The sequence below is a fragment of the Apteryx mantelli genome, chromosome 1 (assembly GCF_036417845.1).
Source record: "Apteryx mantelli isolate bAptMan1 chromosome 1, bAptMan1.hap1, whole genome shotgun sequence".
Classification (NCBI taxonomy): domain Eukaryota; kingdom Metazoa; phylum Chordata; class Aves; order Apterygiformes; family Apterygidae; genus Apteryx; species Apteryx mantelli.
Window position 1 is genome coordinate 67,895,028 of NC_089978.1, and position 24,042 is coordinate 67,919,069.

The 24,042-nt window shown below is 39.6% G+C and overlaps 1 protein-coding gene across 5 annotated transcripts in view; it reads left to right on the top strand.

Moving 5' to 3' along the window:
- The window catches only part of CYFIP1 (cytoplasmic FMR1 interacting protein 1), an 86,672-nt gene that overhangs the window by 61,152 nt on the left and 1,478 nt on the right, over positions 1 to 24,042 (top strand). For 3 of the 5 annotated variants that reach the window (XM_067294131.1, XM_067294124.1, XM_067294140.1), the window contains exons 24-30: positions 5,618 to 5,761; positions 7,368 to 7,458; positions 16,422 to 16,552; positions 19,912 to 19,984; positions 21,160 to 21,254; positions 22,667 to 22,905; positions 23,741 to 23,888. In XM_067294131.1, coding sequence (XP_067150232.1) covers positions 5,618 to 5,761; positions 7,368 to 7,458; positions 16,422 to 16,552; positions 19,912 to 19,984; positions 21,160 to 21,254; positions 22,667 to 22,905; positions 23,741 to 23,888 — 921 coding nt within the window. Of the gene's footprint in view, positions 1 to 5,617; positions 5,762 to 7,367; positions 7,459 to 16,421; positions 16,557 to 19,911; positions 19,985 to 21,159; positions 21,255 to 22,666; positions 22,906 to 23,740; positions 23,889 to 24,042 lie in introns of those variants that run through there. The other 2 variants (XM_067294148.1, XR_010883815.1) reach the window with 2 other exon arrangements.

Below are 24,042 nucleotides of genomic sequence, written 5' to 3' on the forward strand. Positions count from 1 at the left end.
AGGCGCTGCTGCCTCTCAAGGTGATCACTTGTATCTCGTCTCCATGAGAGACAGTGCATTTTGCAGAATTTGCAACTGGAGAGCCACCTTCTTTCAGAGATCTGTCTCAGATTGCCGTGCCCTTGGGACAGGGAGTGGAGCTATGCTGGCCACCCGCAGCCCACCCCAGATTTGCCTCTTTGTCATCTTGCTATGTACGTATTTGGTACAATCCCTAGAATAAAGTCAGTGGCTGTTTTTATCTTGAGGAATTTGCACTTAGATAACATTAAATGAAATAAAAAAATCTTCAGAATTATAAAGGAGAGAGATAAATGTCTCTTGTATTTCTGAAAGATATACCCCTAAACCAACTGGGAAAAACAAATGATCAGAAGCGTAAAGAGAATTTATTAATAAATAATCTCTTCTTTGGAGCAAGGTAGGAATATTTTAATAGAATAAACATTTCTAATAGGAAAACTTAGTACTTAACACAATTTTGAGCCAAATCCTCATGAAAAAATGACATTAAATTCTAAACTGAATTGAAACACTGTCTGGTTTGGCTTTAAATTAAAGACAGACAGATTAACCATCCAACTAATTAACTCTTTACCTGTCATAAGGAATACATCCTAATGAGTATGTTGAAAAGTGTTTCTTTTCTTTCCTTTCCTTTTTTCAAAAGAAACATGGCATTCTCTGTGCTTGTGTCTGAATCTTAAGTCAGTCTTAAGTCTAAGTATTCTTATCATTTTATTTTACTTGTGTAATAATATCCGTAATCTCAAAGCTTGCTTTTGTGAGCAATGAATTTCCTTTTGTTAACTGGCAAGTGAGGGGTGGCAGGAGTGCAATACTGAGGGATAAATTCTTGATAAATTCTTGATTTTTGACCAGATGCTTAAAAAACAAGGCAGTGTATGAAGATACTATTTTATCTTCAGTATTCTTTTACATTATTTTTTTTATGCCCTGATTTTCTCCATTCTTTGCTGAAAAGAGAAGCACATCTGTATCCACTACTAAAGCAGTAGTTGTGATGACTGTACATTGTTGCCATCGGAATCAGTGTTTTGTCTTGATGCTAGTCAGCCTCTTCGAAAAGCTTTCTGAAATTAGTTTTAGGTGGTTCATGATACCATACCTTTTGGGTAAATAGTGTTTTTTGCTTTGGTTTTGTTTTGTTTTTAAATAACTATCTTTAATACTCTTTTCTAGGCTGAGAGATTGTATGTAATTCCAAAGTCTATCTGTCCTGATTTCAGGCACTAGTCTAATACTCCTCATAATAAATTTAATATTAGTATTTCAGTATTAGTATTTTGAGATTATCAGTTTGTGTTACCCCTATAAATAGTGAAAGGAAAACATCTATTTTCTGCAATTCTCTAAACACTTCTATTAAAGAATATCTTCCTTACAGGACACAAGGTTAGCTTCTACCTCAGTAGACATTTTGATTAACATTTTTGTTTGATAGCAAAAGAAGCAAACTGTAATAAGAAATAGTAGATTTTTTGCTGGGTTGGATTTTTTTTTGCTTTTGCTGCAAGTGTAACTTTTTCAAAAGCACATAAACAATTTAATCTGATTCTCTTTTGGTTTAATTCTTAGTTTCCAGTGGTGCTCCTATGCAAGTTTTTTCCATTGTGAAGATTCCTTACTTTTTTTATGAACATAAATGCCCACAACAGTAACACAGCATTACATTGCTTATGACCTCATTATAATTTTTTTTTTTTTTAATCAGTGTTAAGATGCTAAGCCTCCTGGCTTAAATAACAATTGAATATGGAAAATGTTTCTGATAAAGCTCATGAAATTTGCTCATAACGTATTCTAAAATTATTCTGTAACACTTTTAGTATACTTTAGCTAGAAAGAAGGCTGGCAAAATCTGTATTTATTTGAGTGGGATCTTGATAGTTATATTGTATTGATAAGAATTCTGTGTCATATATGAAAATGTTGCTTGTGGCTTTTGGATTATACTTATTGGGAAGTAGTGAGAAAAAGATGTATGTGCATTTTCATTACAGTATAAAACCTTAGATATGAGTGATCTAGGTAGAGGCTGCCTGTCTAATCCCATGGTGAGTGTACCCTTCTTGATATAGCAGCAATATAAAGGAATTGAGTTTGCTGTCGGATAAACTTGTTAGACAGACATGTTTTGACATCTGCCCAACTTCCGTAGATGTTAAAAGTGGGCCACATTAGTAGACCAGTAGACCAGAGCATCTACTTGCTTGTTTGTCTTTCTCTTCTTATCTGAGAGATCCTGATTACTTAAACTTACATACATATATTTTTTTCTATAGAACATTTCCTGACACTGTCTAGAAACAATAGTCTCATCTTCACAGTGTTTTGTAAATAGTTAGGGAGTGTCTGGATTTTAAATTAATAATAATAACACTGTTTTTGTTTCTTATGAAACATTAATTATTAGAGGATATGCAATTATTGGCATGTTAATATTTGGGAAACACATTTGGTATTTTATACATTATAAAGTCAGTACTCACCTTCACTTCCTGATACAAAATTCAGAACCGAATTTTCATATGGTGGTGATGTGAAAATGAAATAAACACCAGATTTTCTGTCCTTTTTTACATTAGGTGTTTCCTTCCTGGTCTCTTTGCCAGTTTGCTTGATTTTTTTTTCCCTCAGATTCCCTCGACTGAATTCTCACTGCTTGGTTCTTCCAGTTTTTTTGTCCGATGCTGCTGACGGCATGGCTTCTTTGTCTCTTCTACTCACATTCATGCAAGAGCACATCTTGTCTAAAGATGCTGTTGCCTTGGTTTTCAGAGAAAATAGAGGAGAAAATGATGTCTTTTTCCTCCTCTCTCACTCACCTCCTGTTGGACAGTGTACTGCTTCAACATCCCCGTTATATGCTCTTCTGTGTGTACCAGTGATGCTGTGAGTGATTAACGTTAGCACTTTGGTGACATCAGCAACTAGCAACTTTTTTTCTTTAGGGGAGGGAGCAAGCACAGCTTAAAGAATAACCAGCTCCCTCTCTTTTTCCTTCCCTCGTTCCCCTCCAACTTTGCTAGTGGCTTCTCCCCTAAGAGTTTTATGTTTCTGTGTATCATGGGGGGGAGGCAGTGAGGGTATGTGGTGGTGTTTTTTAAATCCCTCGTCGCAGTTCATAAAGCTCCGCTCATCCAGCATTTACAGGTAGACCGTTTTAGATACTTCCCCAATAATGTTACTTTAATGAAAGATGTATTTTTAAATTGATTGACTTGTTATTGTTATATTTGTTGAGCTTTTTATACTGAAATAATGGTTTCAGGGCTTGCTTTTCTGTGACAAATTTCTGCTGTGAGAAGGGGTGTTCCCTCCTCTTAACCTACGTTATATTAGAGTGAGAAGGACTCATGGCAGTAAATTTCTTTAAATAGTATTTTACTTCAATAAATTACACTATAACTTTCTGTAGCTGACATAGATAGTTTGGATACATTTGTTGTTTAGACCTACCTGGTTGAAACATCAAAAGCAAAAGATGAAATCTCACCTTTTGGGGGTAACTTTATAAAATGCTCAGTATATCAAGGCATTCATCTGCACATGTTTTACCAGTTCTCTTCCCATTTAATATCCCAGATCCCTTTCTGTAAACAGAAAGCTATACAAATACATATGTTGTACTTGAGGAACTGCAGCTTTAGGCAATCAGCCAGATGATATTTGTTTGGAATTTAGCCATTTAGCTCTGATCTAAAAGCAAGGCTGTAGCGTCACATATGGATTCTCATCATTAGTCAAACATCTATTTTAGTTTGCGTTCCCAGAAAAGATGGCTGAGAACTTCAAAACAACACTGCTCCACAAAATCAACACAAATACACCATCCTTAGGACAGACTTTCACAGAATCACAGAAGGGTTGAGGCAGGAAGGCACCTCTGTAGATCATCTAGTCCAACCCCCCTGCTCAAGCAGGGTCACCTAAAGCACGTTGCACAGGATTGCGTCCAGGCGGGTTTTGAATATCTCCAGAGAAGGAGACTCCACAAGCTCTCTGGGCAACCTGTTCCAGTGCTCTGTCACCCTCACAGTGAAAAAGCTTTTCCTCATGTTCAGATGGAACCTCCTGTGTTTCAGTTTGTGCCCGTTGCCTCTCGTCCTATCATTGGGCACCACTGAAAAGAGTCTGGCCCCATCCTCTTGACACCCTCCCTTCAAATACTTTCACATGTTGTTAAGATCCCCCCTCTAAGTCTTCTCTAGGCTGAATGGTCATATCTCTCTCAGCTTTTCCTCATGTGAGAGATGCTCCAGTCGCTTAATCATCTTTGCGGTCCTTTGCTGCACTTGCTCCCACAGGACCATGTCTCTCCTGTATTGGGGAGCCCAGAACTGAACCCAGCACTCCAGGTGTGGTCTCACCAGGGCTAAGTAGAGGGGAAGGATCATCACCCTCGACCTGCTGGCAACGCTCTTCCTAATGCAGCCCAAGATATGGTTACCGTTCTTTACTCCAAGCACACGTTATAAATCCTTTTATTTTATAAGACAAAAATACTCTAAGAGCTTGGTAGAATTTCATGACTTAAATTTCTAGTAGTTTCTTTGTACAATGCCATGTGGTATGTATTGCAGATATCTAGTATTGACTTGTATGGATAACGGGGTAGGATCTACACTGGAGAGAAAATCAGTGTTTTTCTCCCTGTATACTGATGAAGGAACGTTTTGTGTGTCACAGCTGACATCTGAGTTGAAGGTCTTGCAGCCTTGTGTACTTGTGTTAGAGATAATGATAACTGTTGAGAAGAAAAGGGAATGCGACAGAACCTTCTACAAGAAAGGTTGACAAGATTCCCTTTTAAAATTAAATTTCAGGATTTTTGGAGAATAACCCATTATAAAAATGGTGAATGTTAAATTAGCAAGCTCCCTTTTAATCCCCAACTTCAGCAGACAGTTTCTAAATCCCTATGCAACATCAGTCTGTACAGTTTTATTCACTTTGAAGAAATACTCAATAATATGGCCCAGCACCTGATCCTGTATATACAGCTCCAGAATATTTCCAAAAGGTTACCTCCCAGACTTAGGTTTGCTTTGATCTTATGGACAGCTAAGGGGGTTGAGCAAATGAGATCCTTACTAATTAGTTGCAGAGGGAAGTAACTGCAGAAGGCTATTTTTATTTAGTTGAGTCTTGAGAGAATTTAAATAGCTGTCATGAAATAAAAACTGAAGTCATTTCTTTGAAGATGTTTTGTACATAAAGTGGACTGTATAGGGATAGAAGCTGTGTTGTAAATTTAGAAATCTAAACATTGGCATGAACTGCTTTTATCCTTTTCTACTTGTGTAAGCAGAAGAATATGAAATAGAGGAAATGTTCATGGCTTTACAAATAGTAAATGAAATATGCCTGATGAACAAAAATTATTTACAAGTTGTTCTTGCTAAAATGGAGATTTTTGTTGGAGTTTCTTTCTTAAAAAGGGGAAGCTATGTATTTTGACTTCCTATGATAGCAAAATACAAAGTTGTTGTTCATTTTTTAACATATTTTAAAATACTGTTTGTTTGAGATTGCTATAAGGATGCAATCAGATGAAATTTTCATTAATCAGATCTTTTTCTCTCCTTTTTAGGCTTTGAATCTGGCATATTCCAGCATCTACAGCAACTACAGGAATTTTGTTGGCCCCCCTCACTTTAAAGTCATCTGTAGGCTTCTTGGGTATCAGGGTATTGCTGTAGTTATGGAGGAGTTGCTGAAAGTTGTCAAGAGCCTGGTATGTTGACTGTATTTCATTTTCTGCTTCTTCTTGTGGCTTTTGATAGGAAATGTCTTATGAAAAGTAAAGTGAAATTAAGATTTCTAAGGAAAGTAAGACATCAGATAATACTAATTAAGACCTGACTTCCATTAAGTTCAATATAAGCTATGTCTGAGAGCATCCAATATCTTCTGAAAGCGGTAGAACATGTGCCTTGGTAATCTGTGCAGTGTTTTGAAAATCTCTGTTTCTGTTTTGGAGATTAATTGAATTTGAGGAGAGCTATGCTGGTAGGTTCTTGATAAACTTCTCTGGAAAAGTATAAATGTTTCAAATGAGTTCACTTCTACTTAAAAGTTTTGCTGTTAATTTACTTTCTCTGCGTTTTTTGAGAGCAGCTGGAGTTTGTTTTCTGCCTTCTCTAACTTTAGGGCTTTTATTAATACTATCATTGACAGATGACCCTAAATAACAAGGAAAGTTTAATCTCTATGCTTGATCCTAGCAGTAGATAGCATCAAGCTTATTTGGAAGAGTGCTCAGACCAGATGTTGAAGAAGTTATCCATATAGCCTGCATATCTAGTATTAGAAATGGGCTTTTGGAGGAGGAGGGGCTTTTAGGAGGAGGTTGAGGGACTGTTCACTGTATTATCAATATCTGTGTATGCAGTCATAAGGCATTGTAGTTAAGTTTAATAATTCAATTTAGGCTACAGAAACAGTTTTCTCCTGCCTACCTCTGTTCCCTGTAAGGAAGATGTGGCCAAAATAATCTAGCTTTATAGCTGTGGTATTAATAGTCTCACTTCAGACACTTGACATATTTGGCAGCTGTTTTATTGTAATTCCCATAATATTCTAAGTAAATTTTTAAAAAGCTAGAAAGGATGAGCCCTGCTTAAAGGGACCCTATAATATAATCTTCAGGGAAAGATACAAACACAGATACTTTCAGTGAATTTTGACAGGGGGATTGTTTGATTGGTTGGGTTTGCAGGGGGCAGGGGTGTTTAGCAAATCAAATTGCTTCATTAAAGGTAATTTGGCATACTTGGGCATTCATAAAGGAAGTTGAAATGCCTGCAGGAGGGTATCCGGCTGACTTCTGATATAAATGCTTAGATATAGGAAGATAGGTGTGAGTTTGGTGTCTGGTGGGAGGAAGGTAGACTGTGTCTATAACCTGGGACTGCATCCTGAGTGGTGTGTCTGGAATAGCCAGTTTAATCTGGTACAGACATATCTAATGCTGGGGATTTTTGTCCTATTGCTTTTGAAAACACTCAAATGCAGCTTTCTTTACAAAAACAAAGTTAAAGGTTGGTTAGACAATAGAGACAGTCTTTTCTGCAAGAAAAGTACATGACTTCTTGTATTTCCTTTTTTTCCTCCTGGCCTTAGCTGTTGTGCCACTTTTCTGTAGCAAAAAAACAGCTAATGCTATATGAAGTAAAATGCAACTGTATTCCTTTTTCAAAGTTTCCCTTTTAAGGATGGTGTTTGACAGTTATATGCAAGATTTTTAGAGCTTCTTCAATTCATATGCAGTTTGAATACGATTTGTTGTAAAGTTTCTGAGATCAATAATACTATTTTAATAAACACCTGTTTTCTCTTAGTTACAAGGGACGATTCTTCAGTATGTCAAGACCCTAATGGAAGTGATGCCTAAAATCTGTAGGTTACCGAGACATGAGTATGGTTCCCCAGGTTAGTACATGTTTGATGTAACCATGGTAGCCTTAATAAGATGATACTATTTACTGGCTTCTGGGTCAGGTATTCCTCTTTCTGTCCCTTTCTCTCTTTCTCTCTCTTTCTCTCTCTCTCTCTCTCTCTCCATAATTAGCACTTAGTCTTTTTTTTATTTTAATAACAAGAATGATTGAATGTTGGGCTTTCTGAAAGTATTAAAGGACTGGAAAGAGTTTTAAAACCTGTGTGCTTAGGGCAAATAAAAGGATGACACTCTGTATGACAGCGTTATGACATAATTGATTATGAGCTGGGATTTTCACATTAGTTTCTATTTCTAGTTTTTCTCATAGCCATGTTGAGCCTTCCCTCCAGAAGGCAGCTTCTCATACCAGTTCTATTTAAATCTCTGTAATTTAGATAACCATAGTTCTCTGGAAAAACTTTTATTCCCTCTTTTTTTACCCATATCAGATGTAACATTCAAGGAATGATACTGCTAGTGAGAGGCAAACTGGTCCTGCCAGAATAGTTATGTCTGAGGCTTGTGTGGGGAGCATCTTAACCACTTAACAGGAGGTATGACAGTTGCAGAAGAAGAAATGACTTTGAAAGCTGGTTGCCACTACAGAGAAATAATTGCTAATTAGTGTTTATCACATTGTTCACTGAAATTTTGAAACTACCCTCCTTCAAAATATTCCTCCTCCACAACTTCTAATTAACACAAATTAATCCTTTCATGTGCCACCCACCTCCTGAGTGTATCTTTTTTTTCCCAGAGTCTCTTAGGTTTATTAAATGCCACTCCAACTGAAATGAGGTTGTTTTTTTCTGCTTCCCACAGCTTGCTTGATGCTTGACATTCATTACCAATGTTAAACGAAATCAAGGACTTGCTAAGTGTTTCCTTCCTGTTTTTCTCCCTGGAGCATAGGAATAGATGAATCATGGTGGTTAGCCATATAAAAGTAATCAATCTGAAGTTTTTAGGTGCCCTTTAAGGCTTGACCACAGAAGCAGTGGGTACTCTAAAATACAGATTATGCATCATCAGGGGCTGTGATGCTGCAGGTAAGATTAGGAAGCTCATATTTCCTTGCCAGGACTTCTCACCTGTAAGGAGTAAGCATTTGACAGGAGATTCCCAGGGATCCAAGCAGATACTTTCTCCTGAGGTTTCAAGGCAGTCCCTCCTACAGGAAGGGCAAAACTTTCTTGTGCAATGGCAGCCTTCACAGAACTGATTCAAGATCTGAGAAAAACTTGCTGCAGGATCTAAACCTTTTAAAATCCTTCATCACTTTCCTGTTTTGTAGAGATTGCAAACTACTTTGGCCTTATATTTACTATTACAAAAGAAATCCCATATGCTAGATGCCTACTATACTGAGAGATCAGAGTAGTTCTTGGTGTTATGATAGATCATAGCAATTAAAGCTGAAATGGATCTCAAAAAAAAAAAAAAAAACCCACCACCTCATTCTGTCCTCCTCCGCTGCCTCTGTTCCTGACAGAGGTTTTGTCTTGACACATGTATTTTTCCTTTCTTAAACATCTCCCCAGAGATTTGTCTTCCAAGAAATGGCAGAGCCAGCCTTTAAAGATACTAAAAAGAAAACGCTGTGGAAGTTCAGGGCATTTTCATCCCTCTAACGTCACTGAAGAACTGTGTTGCTGTGTCTGGAGCCTTTCTGTCACAGAGGTCTGCCCTTGGCGTAGCTCTGGCTGATGAAGGAAAATGTTCTCTTTGATGGGGACAGGCTGGAGATTGTGGCCCTGAGCTGGCATATTAAAGGAACTGCCATAGTGCAGGAGGGCTTTAACTCGTGTTTTGTTTACGTCACTGCCTTCTTTTTTTTCTGTGCTAAGCTCTCCTCTGCAGCAGTCTTTGTCCTCGTTTACTTGGTTTGCATTGAAAAACTGAAGCAAATACGTACCCACTGTTGTCTCTTCCCTCCTCCGCCTCCAAAAGCTTTCAGCAGAAGTGGTATCTTAGTAGTAAGCCTTAGTGTTACAGGTCATGTTTGTATGCCACTTACATTCTTTCATACATACCAAATCACTTAATCACTGCTTTATAATTGCCACTACCTAAGCATAAAGACCAAAGCTGTGATTCTGGTCTACAGATTAAATATGTAGGTTCTTGGCTGACTTGATGTAATAGCATTTATCAATTCAGAATTGATTTCCTGAGTCCATTCTCCATATACAAAGCAATTTAAGTATGCTCAGTAAGCCTCTAGCTGTTTCATGCACTTCAGACTTCATTCAGAGAGCTTTGTTTGGACTCCATTGATTGCAATTCCTTCAGCCCTGTGTAATCACCCCTCTGGACTTGTGGATTTTTAAACAGTGATTTATTCTTGCTAAAAGGTACAGAGTGCAGATAGTGGCATTGGAGTTGTTCAGGACTCCTGCTCACCAGTGGGTTTGTTGTTTCCATAGAAACAATCTTGAAGTAGTGGGGAACTTGCCCATCCTGTAATCATAAAAATATTTGTCTAAAAATACATCAAACATAAGGATTTTTAAAGGGACCTTGTAAAGTCTCTAAAGCTCTTGAAAGAATATTGGCTTATGAATTTTTAAACTTGAAATTTCACCTTGGAGGTAACGCTTTTTTCTGATGTTTTTCTAGTGTCTGAGTCTAGCTTTGCTGCCTTTGATAGGCAGAAGTATTTCATGTCCTGTCATTCTGAAATGTCTTTGGACATGGGGAGAAAATTAGTTTGTCAGGCTGAGCTCAGGCTGAGATTTGTGGTGATGTCATTGCAGCATCACCCCACAGAGGAAGGTTTTAAAAGAAAATCCATGAGCTCACCAAAATAGAAACTAGGAGAGAAAGTAGCCTGATGGCCTGCCTTTTTTGTTTAAGTACAACATCTTCAAGTTTCTTCTTTTTGAAGGCAAGCGAGCAAATGGCTGGTGCAGGGCAAAACATATGTTAAACCAGGCCGTGATCTCTTGAAATTGCACGTGTTTACACTGCAGTTTGGGGAAGTTTCCCAGTGCGCTGCTTTCCCAGAGCTGTGGTTCCGGTTAGGTGCTGGCTGCTGCATTCCCATTGCTCCTTGAGCCGATTCTGCTGCTGGCCACAGTGTTTGAGCTCTTCCAGCACACAGGTCCCACAGAAAACTACCTTCCCTCTCCTTTTTCTGCAGTGTCCCAGTTCAGGGTCTAATGAGAACCAGAGGCAGCTGTGGCTGGGAGGGGAGGAGGAGGACAGCAGTGGCTAGAGGTTGCTGGGGAAGGGCCACTTGGGGCATAGCAGGAGAGCTGCTAATGTTTCTGGTTATTCCAGGTTTTTGAAGGAACTTAGATCTGTACAAAAATAAGTTAAATTGTTTGGCGGGGGAGGTTATGGCTTGAATCCTCGCAGGGATGAATGTGAAGGGAATTTGTTCATAGGATTCTCTGGAACCTGTCCTTTGGGGAGAGATTTAGGAGCGAATCACAGACTATTTGAAAGAGTTTGGGGGTAAAGGGAGATGCAAAGCAGGAGAACACAGCCAACTATTGAGGGAGCTGCAGAATAACAAAGAGGAGGCCCCTTTTAAGATCTAACGTTGGCTTACTCACCAGAGCCAAACTTTCTGAAGCTTCCCATACCATATTTACTTCCAGCTGCTTTGGTATTTGGAACGTGCCACTCAGTTGCAAAAAGAAAGCTGAGGAATGCCAGTGGCTTCGGAGATAGCCTTCAAACGTCTGTACTTAATGGAAATGGAAATAATCTCAGTTCGCTGTCAACAAAGCACTGCTGAAGTTTAAATGGTGTTTTCATAAAACAAAAACCTGGATGATCTTGAAAGGGCAGTAAACAACATACTAGATATGAAAAACAACAGCATATTTCTTTCTAGCAAAGTAAGCACAATGCACGGGCTCTGTGGTCCTCGTTCCCAGGTACAGGAATATGCTTAAATATTACAAATGTTTCTGTTGAAAAGAATGGCATGACTGCTGGCACACAGACTTAATGATGTCTTGTGAGCCAAAGAAATAATTTTAGCTAGCATTTGAAGATTTGCATGGAAGTGAACATACACTAAGAGTCATTATAGTATCCAGTTTCTTGGGAGCAGTTTTACTGAGGCAGATTAGCAGATTTCACTTCACAATAGTCAAATCAGTACTCTGCAGAAAATAAATCATAACACAACCAGATCGTTATTTTTTTTTTCAAGATCAAGTTTGTCATTAGTCTGCAATTTAGGTCTACAATTAGTAGCCAATTTTTGTCCTAATCCTTTAGGTACCAGAATTATTTTAAGCTCTGGAACGTGTTTGATTTGAGTCTGTAGGTGTGAATTGAGATTGTTTTATAGAAAATGAAAGGTGACCAAAGTGAAGAGATCCAGCCAGTTTCATGTCGCATGTGTTGATTTGATCTGACTTGCTAAATTAATTAGTATACAGACTGCTCAGCTGAAACTTGGCATCTGCTGTTTGAGTGCCATTGAGATAGGATTTTGGAAGCAGAGATAGGATGTACTCCTTTACTAATCTTCCATACTTTACTAGATCTATTTTATACGAACAGCATTTGTTTCTATTGAGGGATGTGCAAATCAGAATCAGGAATTTTATGTTGGATTACTCTTACATCTAGCCTTATCCCATCTGCAGGAATAGAGGGATTAAATTAAAATTGCTTTCTGAGAGAGAAGGAGCAAAAAGCCTTGATTAATTTACCTTGCAGAGTGCTATGCATATAAAGGTAATTCAGTCACTTAAAAATTTCATCCATGTCACACTAACTCGCTCATCAACCCACAAATTAAATTACAGGGAGGAGGAAGGCTGCATGCAATTAAATTAAACTAATTTTTCTAAGACGCTTGTTCTTTTTTCAAGGCTTTATTATGCATATCTGGTTTTTCACAAAGGTACAGTTCTGTACTCAATACTAGTACAACTAGGTGTAATCTGAGATGCCATTGCTCAAGCATTAATGAAAACTTGGTAATGTGTTTCTGCCACAGGGCTCCACTGGGGAGATGTTCATACTTTCAGTGTCATTTTTGTTCCATCAGAACTTGCCTAGGTAGTTCTGTAAACTTTCATCCATTCTGCCAGTAAATCAAGGATTTTATCTAAGGGGAATTAGTGCAATATTGGCATTGGCATTTGGAACAGCTGCACAGTAAACACGGGGTGTCAGATTTTCTGAACAATGATGCAGTAATGATGGCAGTGGTTTTAGGAGTAAGAGCAAAATGGGACATCTTCTCTTTGCTCCTTTAACCTGAAGCTTTCCTCATCCACGTGAAATGCTTTTTGTCCTATAGACTTTCCTATTCTTTACTTCAGTTTCCGTGTCTAGAGAGGGTATGGTGAGACACAGGATTTTCAGGACATCTCCTGCTTCCTGCTACAGATAGAACTGCTGCTCTGCTTTTAAGGTGCTCTTTTCAGCTTTGCCCAGATTTTTCAGAGAGGAAAAAGGAAATCACAGTTTGCAAGCAGTATCCTTCCCTCTCAAGCCTATATTTGTTGTAATTTAACTCTTTATTATCTTTTTTAAACTATATGCTGCTTGTTCTTTGCTTTCCATTCTATCATCTTCAAATTGCTAAAATTAGTATTTTGTCTTCAGCAACCATAGTCTGAAGCAATATAACCAAAGATCTTGGGTTATAGACCAGTGTTCTGTACAAAGGTGGTTGGTAGCCCTGGGAAAGACTGTACCAGTGTGAGTAGAGGGGGGTAGTTCCCTAGTTTAAGCTTGCTGTAACAGTCCCGTAAGGAATTTTTCAGAAGAATTTCAGGGTGTATTTTGAAGTGGCTCTGTTGACTCTGTTAAGGAGTGAAGGAACTTGCATTACTTTTCCTAGCAGAAGCCCTACCTCCTCTTAGCATGTTCAGAACACAAATACATGGTTTGTGGTATATTCCCCAGAACAACAGGTGACCACTGTCATTGGGCTGTGCTGTACCTGCCCATTAAATTTTGCTTTGAAAGCATTGCAACTTTTGTTCCTAAACCATTTCCAGATACTCCTGAAAATGCACTTTTGAGCGTGCGAGCAGGTTGTTTTGGAAAACTTTCATCTGTGTATAAAATAATCCACAATGACTTGGACTTTAAATACACTAATGGATTTTTTTATTTTTTATTTTTTTTAGGAGAATGCTTAAAAGTGCATTTTAAATTTCTAATAGGTAAACCCTGATGTTGTCTTGCTTGTGTACATATTAAAGAACATGGGTGATTTTGTGCTGTTCTCAAGGGAACAGCAAGGGAACTGTTCCTCCAAGTCAAGTTGGGCCACTGCTTAAATGTTTGCAGGATTGGGAACTTAATTTTCAGTGTTTGGGGTCTGTTTCTTACCTTCTTTTCCATCTTCACTTCTGCTTTCCCATTCCCAACTCACCTCCTCGCCCGCTGTACACAAAGTACCTTAAGTTCTTTGTTTGTCTACTAATTTTTTTAAATGTCAGTTTTGAAAAGTGAAGCTTTTCATGTTCAGGATAACTTAATGGGCTTTTGCTTTCAGAGGAGCATCCAGTCTTGGTATGAGGAAAGCATTTGACTTGTCTTTTAGCAGTTGATTCTTAGAAGACCTTTCTTGCTAGGTTTGGAAGACCTTTCATTGACAGAGGAAAAATATGGGGGGAAGTACTTATGCAATGTAAATAAAGCACATTGTGGGTACATGGTAAAGCTCAACAAATTGAACTCTTTAATTCTGTCACTGTGCCTCTCTCTTTCTTCTTCCTAGCATCAAATAATTCATATGTGGAAAATTTTTCTGCCTTGTCAGTCTGCTTTTTCAACCTCATCTTTAAAATGTGGGTCCCAGAACTCAGTATTTCAGCATCTCTGCCATCACTGTGAGCCAGAGTGCTTAAACAACAAACACAAGCACACGCTACTCCCCTGCTTAAACATTCAAGGTTGCAGTTGGCCTTTTTATTGCAGCACTGAACTGGAGCTGATCTTGTCAGACTGACAATCTTTTTCAGAGCTGTTAGTTTTCATTACATTGGCTAAGTGTTATGGGGGGGTTGCTGGTGTGTTGGTATGACCTGTTTGCTTTTAGCTGCATTTAAATGCAGTTTCCTTTCAATAACGCAAGGTCAGCAAGCACTCATTACAATTGACCTGTCCCCATTATTTTTTCAGTTCTGTTTTTATCTTTTCTATCGAATCACTTAAGGTAAACTATTGAATAGTGTTGGGTTTGAAATTTATCTCCACTGAATACATATAGAAACACTCATTTGCTGACAATTTTTTGTTGACAAATAGTTCTTCGAGATGTAACAAAGCTAGCCCTGAATCTGCTTACCATGCACTTTATTGATGTTCTGTGTTACTAAATTTAATGTTTTGTGGCTTTCTATAGAAGTGTGTGGGTTAGCTATATGGTTCCTTCCTTCATTGTGAATTTCCAAGTTCCTCTGATGAATTTGAGGGATTTCTTTGGCATAGATACGCTCCAGCCTGTATTTTATGTTTGTGTGTTTTCCTCTGAGCCACTGCCTCGTTGGGTAAATACAGAAGTCTAATCTTCTGCATAGAAAGCACTCATCAGTTGAGTCCAAGGAAGATATTGGGGGCGGGGGGTATATGTGTGTTCTCTTTCCTTTTCTCCTCTCAGTTGCTTTAAATGTGACCCTGCTTTGAATGTGATTCTGTGGAGATTTAACTACAGGACTTCTTAATTCAGTGTAATGGAAGCTGCTGTATATAGTGTATCATTCATAAACTTTGCACTGTGTATTTTCTTTTGTCATCGGTCCTGAGGTTTTGGGTTGCTTTTTAAAAGGGACAGGCTTGTGCAAACAGATGGAAGATACATGAAAATGCTGATAGAAATAAGATTTGAAAAGCATGAAAGCTGTCTGACCTACTGCAGTTCTCTAGTCCTTCTTGCCCATCTCACACATCACTTCAATCTTGATGGTTCTGACCAATTCATGTCCCTATAGAGGCTGCCTGCACCTTGGCATTACTGGGTTTGATTTTTTTAATCAAGGGTCTATGTAACCTTGCTTGCAGGGTGAGGAGATAGAGCTAAAAATCCATCAGGGTGGATTTAAGCTTCACTGTTGTTTGAGAGAGATTCGATGGTACATAAAATTACATGTTTTTGAAAAATATAATTTTAACTAGTTTTTAACAATGGGAAAACTTTGAAACAAGGTTCTGACTGTGCTTGTCAGCAGGATCTCACATATCTTTGCCAGCAGTGTTTGCCTTGGGATTTTTGTATTTATTTGTTTGGATATTTTGCAGATCATCTCTGGGCATCTGTGGTGGTAACAGAATCCCAGCCTGACACCACCCATGTTCTCTTTATCTTTAGCTCTCTGCTCCTTGCTGGTTCTGTCGTGCTTGAAAAATAACAGCTGTGAATTGTGTGTTGGGTGGTGCAGCAGGTTGTGAGACAGAAATAGAATCAAGAATATGAGGCTGGAACAGGACTTAATAGCAGACAAGGGCCCTATTCTGTCTTCCTGCTTCTGGAAATTATTTTCTAACCTCTTACACTAGCTCCCTTTCCCAGGAGTGAGAACCTAGGCACTCCATTTTGTGTGATTTATTGAACTGCTAAGGTCAGCACACCACTGGCTTAGCATTTAATAACCTTCTGATTTTTAATGTATTTAAATATTGTTCCATCCAGTTTTCTGTAGGCTGCATGTGTGTAAGTAAAAAATCCCGTGTTGAGACATGGAGGGGACTATAAACTTACACCCTTGGTTTGTTGTGCTCAGATACAGTATACTTATGCATAGTCAGTGAAAGCTTTGTATAATTAAATTAGTTGGAAAATTTCTGTGTTTTTGTGACAGAAAGAAAAAGTAGTCCAAATTCATATGACTGTTATCCACATGACCAGAATCTTTTTTCTGCATTTACAAGTTAGTAAATGAATCTGTGTAATAATCACTAGAAAGATTACTTTCTGGCTCCTAAGATAATTTTTTTTTCTTTTTTTTTGCTTTTCTTTCGATTTCAGGTATCTTGGAATTTTTTCACCATCAGTTGAAGGACATTGTTGAATATGCAGAACTGAAGACTGTGTGTTTCCAGAACTTGCGGGAAGTGGGAAACGCTGTGCTCTTTTGCCTACTCATTGAACAGAGTCTTGTAGGTGCCTACAGTGCTGGTCTAAAACCCATCTATGTCTCGGAATGTACTCTCAATTTTTTTTACTAATGTCATAACAGAATTGAAATATTCAAGTTTGCTAATGCTGATGTACAGATGGGTAGAAACAGTTCTTACTTTATTCTCTTACAGCCTTGCATGGGCTTTGATGTCTGTGAGATAGCAGTGATGCCTGACTTTGCTGGGTGAGATGCATTGCCTCTTGTAGGGTGACTGAGGATCAAATATTATGACTCTTTCTGTAACTGGACTGCTGCAGCTGATCTGATCTGAGTGTGCGGGAAGTGCATGAGTGGGTGACTGCCTGTGTCTGAGGGGTCTGCAGGAGAGGAAAGAGGGCAGCCTTGAGCTTCTTGGCAGTCATCTTTTCCTGAAACAGGGAACAGGCTGGGGGCCACATAAATTCTTCTAGTGGCTGCAGTCTCCTGCCAGCCACCTCTTTCCCTGGTTCCTTGGCCTTCTTGCTGCCATACAGTTAGCTGTGCCCTGTCTAAAATGTCCTGGGGAAGAAGGGTAGCCAGGAGCTAATGGGAGGTTAATTGTCCTGGAGGGCCAGACATGGCCCACAGAGTGTAGGCTGGGCACCTGTAATATGGAGAAATAAATATACCTGGCTTTGAAGAGCTAAATAATAGCATCTCTGCACTCCTCCCTTTTGTCTGTAACGTGCACAAAGTAGGCTGAAAGTGAGGGACCAGAGTTTTGTGTGGTTTTTTTGCAGTGTCTTTGCACTGTAGTGTCAGGAGGGCAATGCAGAGGGGGACAGAGAGCAAAATAGAAATGTCAGCTACAGGACAAGATGCAGGGGAGAACCCCATGGGACCTGGAGCATCCTTTCTTGATCTGCACAGTTTCATTTACACTGATGGTAGTGCATCTTATCTCTTAACATCATGCAAATGAGCCATTGTAGCTAAATGTAAAAACACAAGTACATAACGTATTTCATGCATGTTCTGTTAGAAATTGGTACAATTTCTACATGGTGATGATTCTTCTTCTGTTTTTCTTGTTTTCTATTGTCAAGGAATGTGAGTACCTTCCCCCTAAAGTGTCCTGAGATTGCGATAATCACACAATCAGGATGGAACAACAAGTTTTTATGTTGAAATGGTTTTTTTTCTGTTGTGGAGGGGATGTGGGTGTCAGCTACTGCTGACTTTGCTTGTAGCCTGCTGCAGTGGCAAATAGAGCCCCAGTAACTAGCCTGTTTGGCTTTGCAGTACTTTTGTCCTTGCTCTATCGTGATGGCCCTCCTACGTCTTCTTGAGTGGAGTATTTTTGCTACCTTTTTAGGCATTCCTTGACACAACTGATTTGGTCTCCCCACGTCTTCCTTTAAAACCCTACCGGGGGGTGGTTCCTACACTCAAACGCAGTGAGGCTACTCTCTTTATGTCAGCTAACTGCACATCTGTTACTGTTATCTTTCACCCCTGCCTGTTGTTCCTGTTGTTGTCTGAAACATTGCAAAGTTAGCATGGATTTCTTGGATTTCCTTGTTCCTGTTAGGATGGCTGCCATTGGCGTCTGCTGTGCCAGACATTCAGCATCTCTTTGAGCTTGAACCAAGCTGTGAAAACATCTCCAGCTTTTCTGCTGCTTCCTGTACGCCTAGCCTCTACCCTTCAGCATGCAAAGCAGCCTGCTGCTGAGGGCACTGTGCTACAACTGCCATTTATCCCTTCTTGTCATTTTCTTTTCCCAGTCTTCTTTCTCCTTACTACAATCTCCTGTTCAAACAAATCAGCCAGACCTGTAATTTTCTGTTCATATGCTTTTTTGTGCTTGTAGAGGGAAAGGTGGGCATCACCTATGGGCCAGCAAAGCATGCTGTCTTCCCCTTCTCAACCTGGGCCGTGCCTTTCAAGATTTGGGTAGGAGTTTCTCCCATGCCTGGGGGGGCGGGGGGGGGGAGGGGGCTGCCCATGCTGTGCAAGCACGCGCTGCTGCTGGGGCCTGGCTGGACGGCCTGGCAAGTCGAGTCGATCTGTGCTGACAGCAAGCCAACTACATCATTTCCTCAGCAGGCTGGCTGGGGCCCTGCTGTTGCACCAAAATAAATCCAAACGTAAGACTCCTTCTTCTCTAGGGAGTATTAAAACTGTTAATGTTGGATAAGATAAGACATGCTGTTCCTCAGAGTCTTTTTCTTGGCTTCAGAAGATCTTGCCCAAGTTTTAGTGAGTAATAGGAGGGCCAGGTGATAAGCAGTGAAACCATATTTAGTAATGGGATAACTGAAACAGTAAGAAGAAACTCAATTACTGGTATAGGCTTGAAGTTCACAGGGTACACGGTGAAAGGTCACATAGGTGAAAGCCCTCAACACCTCCTGAGGGTGTACTGAAGTGACACCAGTGTTGGAGTTATGTTCTTTTGGACACTGTCTTGGTGATGCTTTCTAGTAACATACCCCTACTTGCTGACACTCCTCCTGTTTTTGTCCTAGAAGGTGCTGTGATGTCCTGTCACATATTTCAGTATTTTTCCATTGTGGTCATCTATCATAACTAAACTAGACTTTACCCCTATGCAAAATTTAGGCTGTTGTGCATCTCTGCTAGTGGGTGGGCCTTGTTAATATTCATTCCTTAGCATATTCCTTTTCACATTATTGACATCAAGGAATTGGACCTAAGATAGGCCACACTGACCCTGGTGCCCTGGGCTTGCCAGGGTTATGGCTGTTAAGTGTCTCTAGCACTAGGTGATTGCAAATGAGAATGACTTGTGGTCCAGAAATAAACAGAGAACCATGACAGTCATTTTTGTGTTTTCTCTGCATATACCTCAACCAAGAGCCAGAAGATATCTCTCTTCCTTCCCCATGTCCTTAAAGATGTAAAATTGTTCCTGACAGGTGGTTTGCTGTTGCCCTCACACATCTCAGCCTTTTTTGCTGGGTGATGTTCCTGACATGCTAACGGCTTGTGGGAATAGTGTTGGTAAAAATAACCAAGCAGTGAGTCATTTTCTTCACAGTTCTGTTTGTCTGCACAGCATCCGTCTGACACTTTCACACTGAAATTACTCCTTCTGAATTAGTATTTTTAATAAATATCCTGTCCTTTAAGAACTGCCAATTCAGGGTGGGAGGAGAGCTGCTGGAGTTTATTTGTGAATCCAAGGTAACCTGCTGAAATCAAATTGTCTTTGGAAGCAATTTTGTGAAGAGAGTGCTCAAAGCAGTTATGTGCGCGGCTCTGACAGTAGAGGCTGGCTGCCCTCTGGTGTTTCTGTGGTAGCGTCAGCATGTTTTTGGAAACTCGTTTTTTGGACCTGTTGTGGTTTGGGGATTTCTTGTTCCTAAGTACTTCGTTTCCTTTTTGTTCTAGTCACTAGAGGAAGTGTGTGACCTGTTGCACGCAGCACCATTCCAAAACATCCTGCCGAGAGTTCATGTCAAAGGTATAGGCTAAGTGAAAATACCTTCCTACGGTATTACCTTCTGCTTTTCTTGCCTGCTGCTGCATTTTTGGTGACCTCGTCATTCCCGGATATCCTTTACAAATCTGTTGTTAATTTGTAAGAGTGGTAACTAATTCAGTTCTGTTTACATGGCTGAAAAATGTGTGCTGCTTAGAGAGGCTCAGAGCAAGGCAAAGATGAGGAATACAGTGACAGGGACAAGGGGTGCCTGGGGCAGTATGTACTTATGGTGAGGGACTTTTCAGAAAATGCTGTTTAGCTCTCATGATTTTCAGTTAAATTGGGAAGACTTGATCATACAAGGTGTCTGAAGACTGTCTTCCTGAGTCAGCAGATTAAGTAAGCACAAGTGGTCCCTGTAGATACTTTTCACATGCTTTTGTCCTAAATTGGGAATACAGGGGTGAATGTTTGCAGGATTGCTTCCTTGCTGTATCTGCTTTTTTCAGCCTTCATTACTAGAAAGTGAGATTTTTTCCCCCTCGCTCTTCTGCCTCTTTCCTCTCCATTTCTCACTGCCGAAGCAGCTGGTTTCTTCTGCTCACAGAATTCCCAGCAGCTAAACAGCTTCGAGAAGCTTTTCAGACTTGCTGTAGCTCCTTGCTCTGTGCATAAAGCTCAGATCATTGTAAATAGTATTCTCCCCCTCACCAGAGAACACTTCCTGCCTGCCAGTGATGAGTGGGTGCCAGCTGCTTTTTTAAGCAGCTTTTTGCTTTTTGCTATACACAAAATTCCACCCTCATTATAACCCACCTTCTAGAGTCAAGCATTTCATGTATGATTAGGATAATTTAGTTGGCTTAGCACAAGTGGGAGTCAAGTATATGCAGCAGCATAATAGATTATTATTTTCTGTCTTGAATCTAGTTAATTTAATGTATCCCACTACAAATCCTTGGTTTCTTTTTGTTTGAACGTACAATGTAACCTTTCAAACTATGTATTTTTTCTAAAAGCATACTGAAGATTAACCAACTACAGTACTTAGAACTGAAATTACCTCTTACAATAACAGCCTGCCCAGTTTTATCCCATACTGAATAAAAATTGTATTAAAATAAGGATTTTTTTCATTAATTCCAATTTATAAAATTGTGAAGTCAGCTACCAATTAAATGAATCAGGGCTCTTTTTTTTTTTCTTCCTTTCAGAGGGTGAAAGACTTGATGCTAAAATGAAGAGACTAGAATCAAAATATGCTCCACTACATCTAGTTCCTCTGATTGAAAGATTAGGAACACCACAGGTAATATTACTCATTTGTGTCAGAGGCAATTCAAGAAATTTCTGAGCACTGAAAACCCTGATCTTTCCCACAGTGCTGTTACCCATGTCAGAACTTCAACCTGCACATCAAAGTTGTTCATGAAGCAGGATTTGTATTAGATATGTGAATTCAGTAAAGCTGCTAAAGTTCAGAATTTTAGAATATTTGAGACTGGGATTGAGGTGATATGTTTTGGGGAAAATGTTAGTTTTTATGTATGTTACGTGATTTCCTCTTAGTATAAAAAATAAGAGGCAACCTGTGAGTTCCTAGTGCAAAGTCCACCAAAAGCAATCAGTTTTCTTTGTGTGTAGTACAATGAATTTTTTTCTCTCAGGCAATAAATCAAACTCTTTGAAAATGAACTGTCATTTGAACTGCGTTTTTCTGGAAACATAATGCCCAAAGAGAACATTCTCTCTCCTCTGTATTTGTCAGCGACCTGTCTTTGCAGCTTCAGCACTGTTTTCCCCTTCTCTCAGTGTGAAGGGTATATTAATTCCCTGTGAACCATAGCAGTTGACAAGCAATTTAATTGTGAATATTAGAAACTAAGAGCAGAGTGCTCTGAAGCAAAGATTTCAGATTGCTTTTATCATAGCATGCGGTGCAGTTAGGCAGGCACTGCTGCACTGCGGGAGAGAGCTTGCAGTGTGACAAGCTGGGACAAGTGCTAACTGGGCATTACCATTTGTTGGTCTTAAATGAATCTGTTCCTGCTGTCTCTGAAGCTTTCCTGTCTCCAACAACAGCAGCCCAGGGAGACAGCAAGAAGAGTGCAGGAAAGAGCTACTCTACTGCCTGCACCAGTAGCAGAGAGCTGAACCCTCTGGTTTTGTTTTCTGGCTCCATTCAGGCAAAGAATTCTTTAAACTTCTTTGAGACTAGTCCAGCACTAGTCCAGATTAGCATTACTGCAGTTGTCGTTGTACATTACTACAGCAATGGCCAAACTATCTTTTTGAAAAGTGTTTTATAATTTTCTCTGAATTTTTCTCCCACCGAACTGAACCCAGAGGACTCAGGGCTACAGGCATATGACTTCACTTAAATCCAGGAGAAATTTTTCATAGAATAAAATCAGTGAAACTGAAAAATATGGGGGGGTGCTTTTTGTCTCTTTAAAAATAAAACCTTGTAGTCAAGTGGCTATTATCTGACCACGTTTGAGCAGCTCATGCTGTGCGCTTTCCCATCAGTGTGCTCCAAAGCAGAGAGCAGTACTGGGAGCAGGAGCACCTAGGTAAACTGTGCTGTGGTGTTTTCTTTGTCTGATTGATTAGCTCACAGGGGCCCCTTTTAAGAACTTGACCTGGACAAAGGCCTGTAAACAGAAAGCACGCTCTGTGTGACCAGCGTTTCAAGATTTTACACTTTCTCTTCTATCTTAGCAAATCGCAATCGCAAGAGAAGGGGACTTGCTGACCAAAGAGCGCCTCTGCTGTGGGCTCTCCATGTTTGAGGTTATCTTGACAAGGATCCGATCCTTCCTGGATGACCCCATCTGGCGCGGGCCCCTGCCCAGCAACGGGGTGATGCATGTGGATGAGTGCGTGGAATTCCATCGCCTCTGGAGCGCGATGCAGTTTGTCTACTGCATCCCTGTGGGGACACACGAGTTTACTGTGGAGTACGTATTGCTGGCTGTCAATGGTGCACCTGCATGCAGCACCCCTTCGGTGGTTTTTCCCTGTAACTGGAAGGGGGTCGCAAAACATAGTAGAGGCATTTGTTCCTGTATCTGCAATAGCTTAGTGCAAAAACAAGGAAAAGAGCTGCCACCAGGGGGAGGGGCTTTTAATGCCTGAACACAAATACTATTGTGTATTTAAAGAAAAAAAAGCATCTACTTTAAATATTTCCAGCATATAACAAATGATCCCTTGACAAAAAGGTCCTGGCACATGTCTCTCAATGGTAGTGATACCATTCCAGATGCTGAACATGTGGGCACACATTTATGACAAATATTTTCTTCTGGGAATTAAGAGCAAGAATGAGCACTTAGGCGTTAGTATGATACAGTCCTAAGGTTTGTTAGTTTTTAGTAATATCCTTATTTTTGACAAAACATTGAGCTGTAATATGCTTTTCATTGCCCAGTTATGGAGGCAACAATGTAGGACTTCTGCTACCTTTCATTTCTGCACCCCAAAAGAATGTAGTGGTGATAAATTCCTACTTTGTTTTCTTTTGTGATGGTAATGCTGCTGGAGACTAATGGGAAGTAAATATTTTTGGAGTAACTGTAAGTCATATAAAATTGGGTGGGGGAAGCTGTTTTTTGTTAAGCATCCATTTGTAGCACTTACAGTATCTGCAGAAAGAGAACTTCATTTACTGGAGATCTTACAGATTAATGTCTAATATATTCAAGAGTGATATATATAAAGCATTTCCTATAGATATGCTTTTGAAAAAATAAGGTGAAATATGCACTTTTTGTGGTCTGCTTTCTCTTGCAGACAGTGCTTTGGAGATGGCTTGCACTGGGCTGGCTGTATGATCATTGTGCTTTTGGGGCAGCAACGTCGCTTTGATGTGCTGGATTTCTGCTACCACTTGTTGAAAGTCCAAAAGCACGATGGCAAAGATGAGGTCATAAAGAATGTGGTATGTTGAAAATATCTGTTCTATATTCACTATAATAACATAAAAAAAAAAAGACCTGTTTGTATTCAGCTGCACTGCAGCTCTAGCAATCACTTTATAGAATGAGAAGTTGAAAATTAAAGCACCAGGGTTTTTAAGAAAAAAACAATTAAAG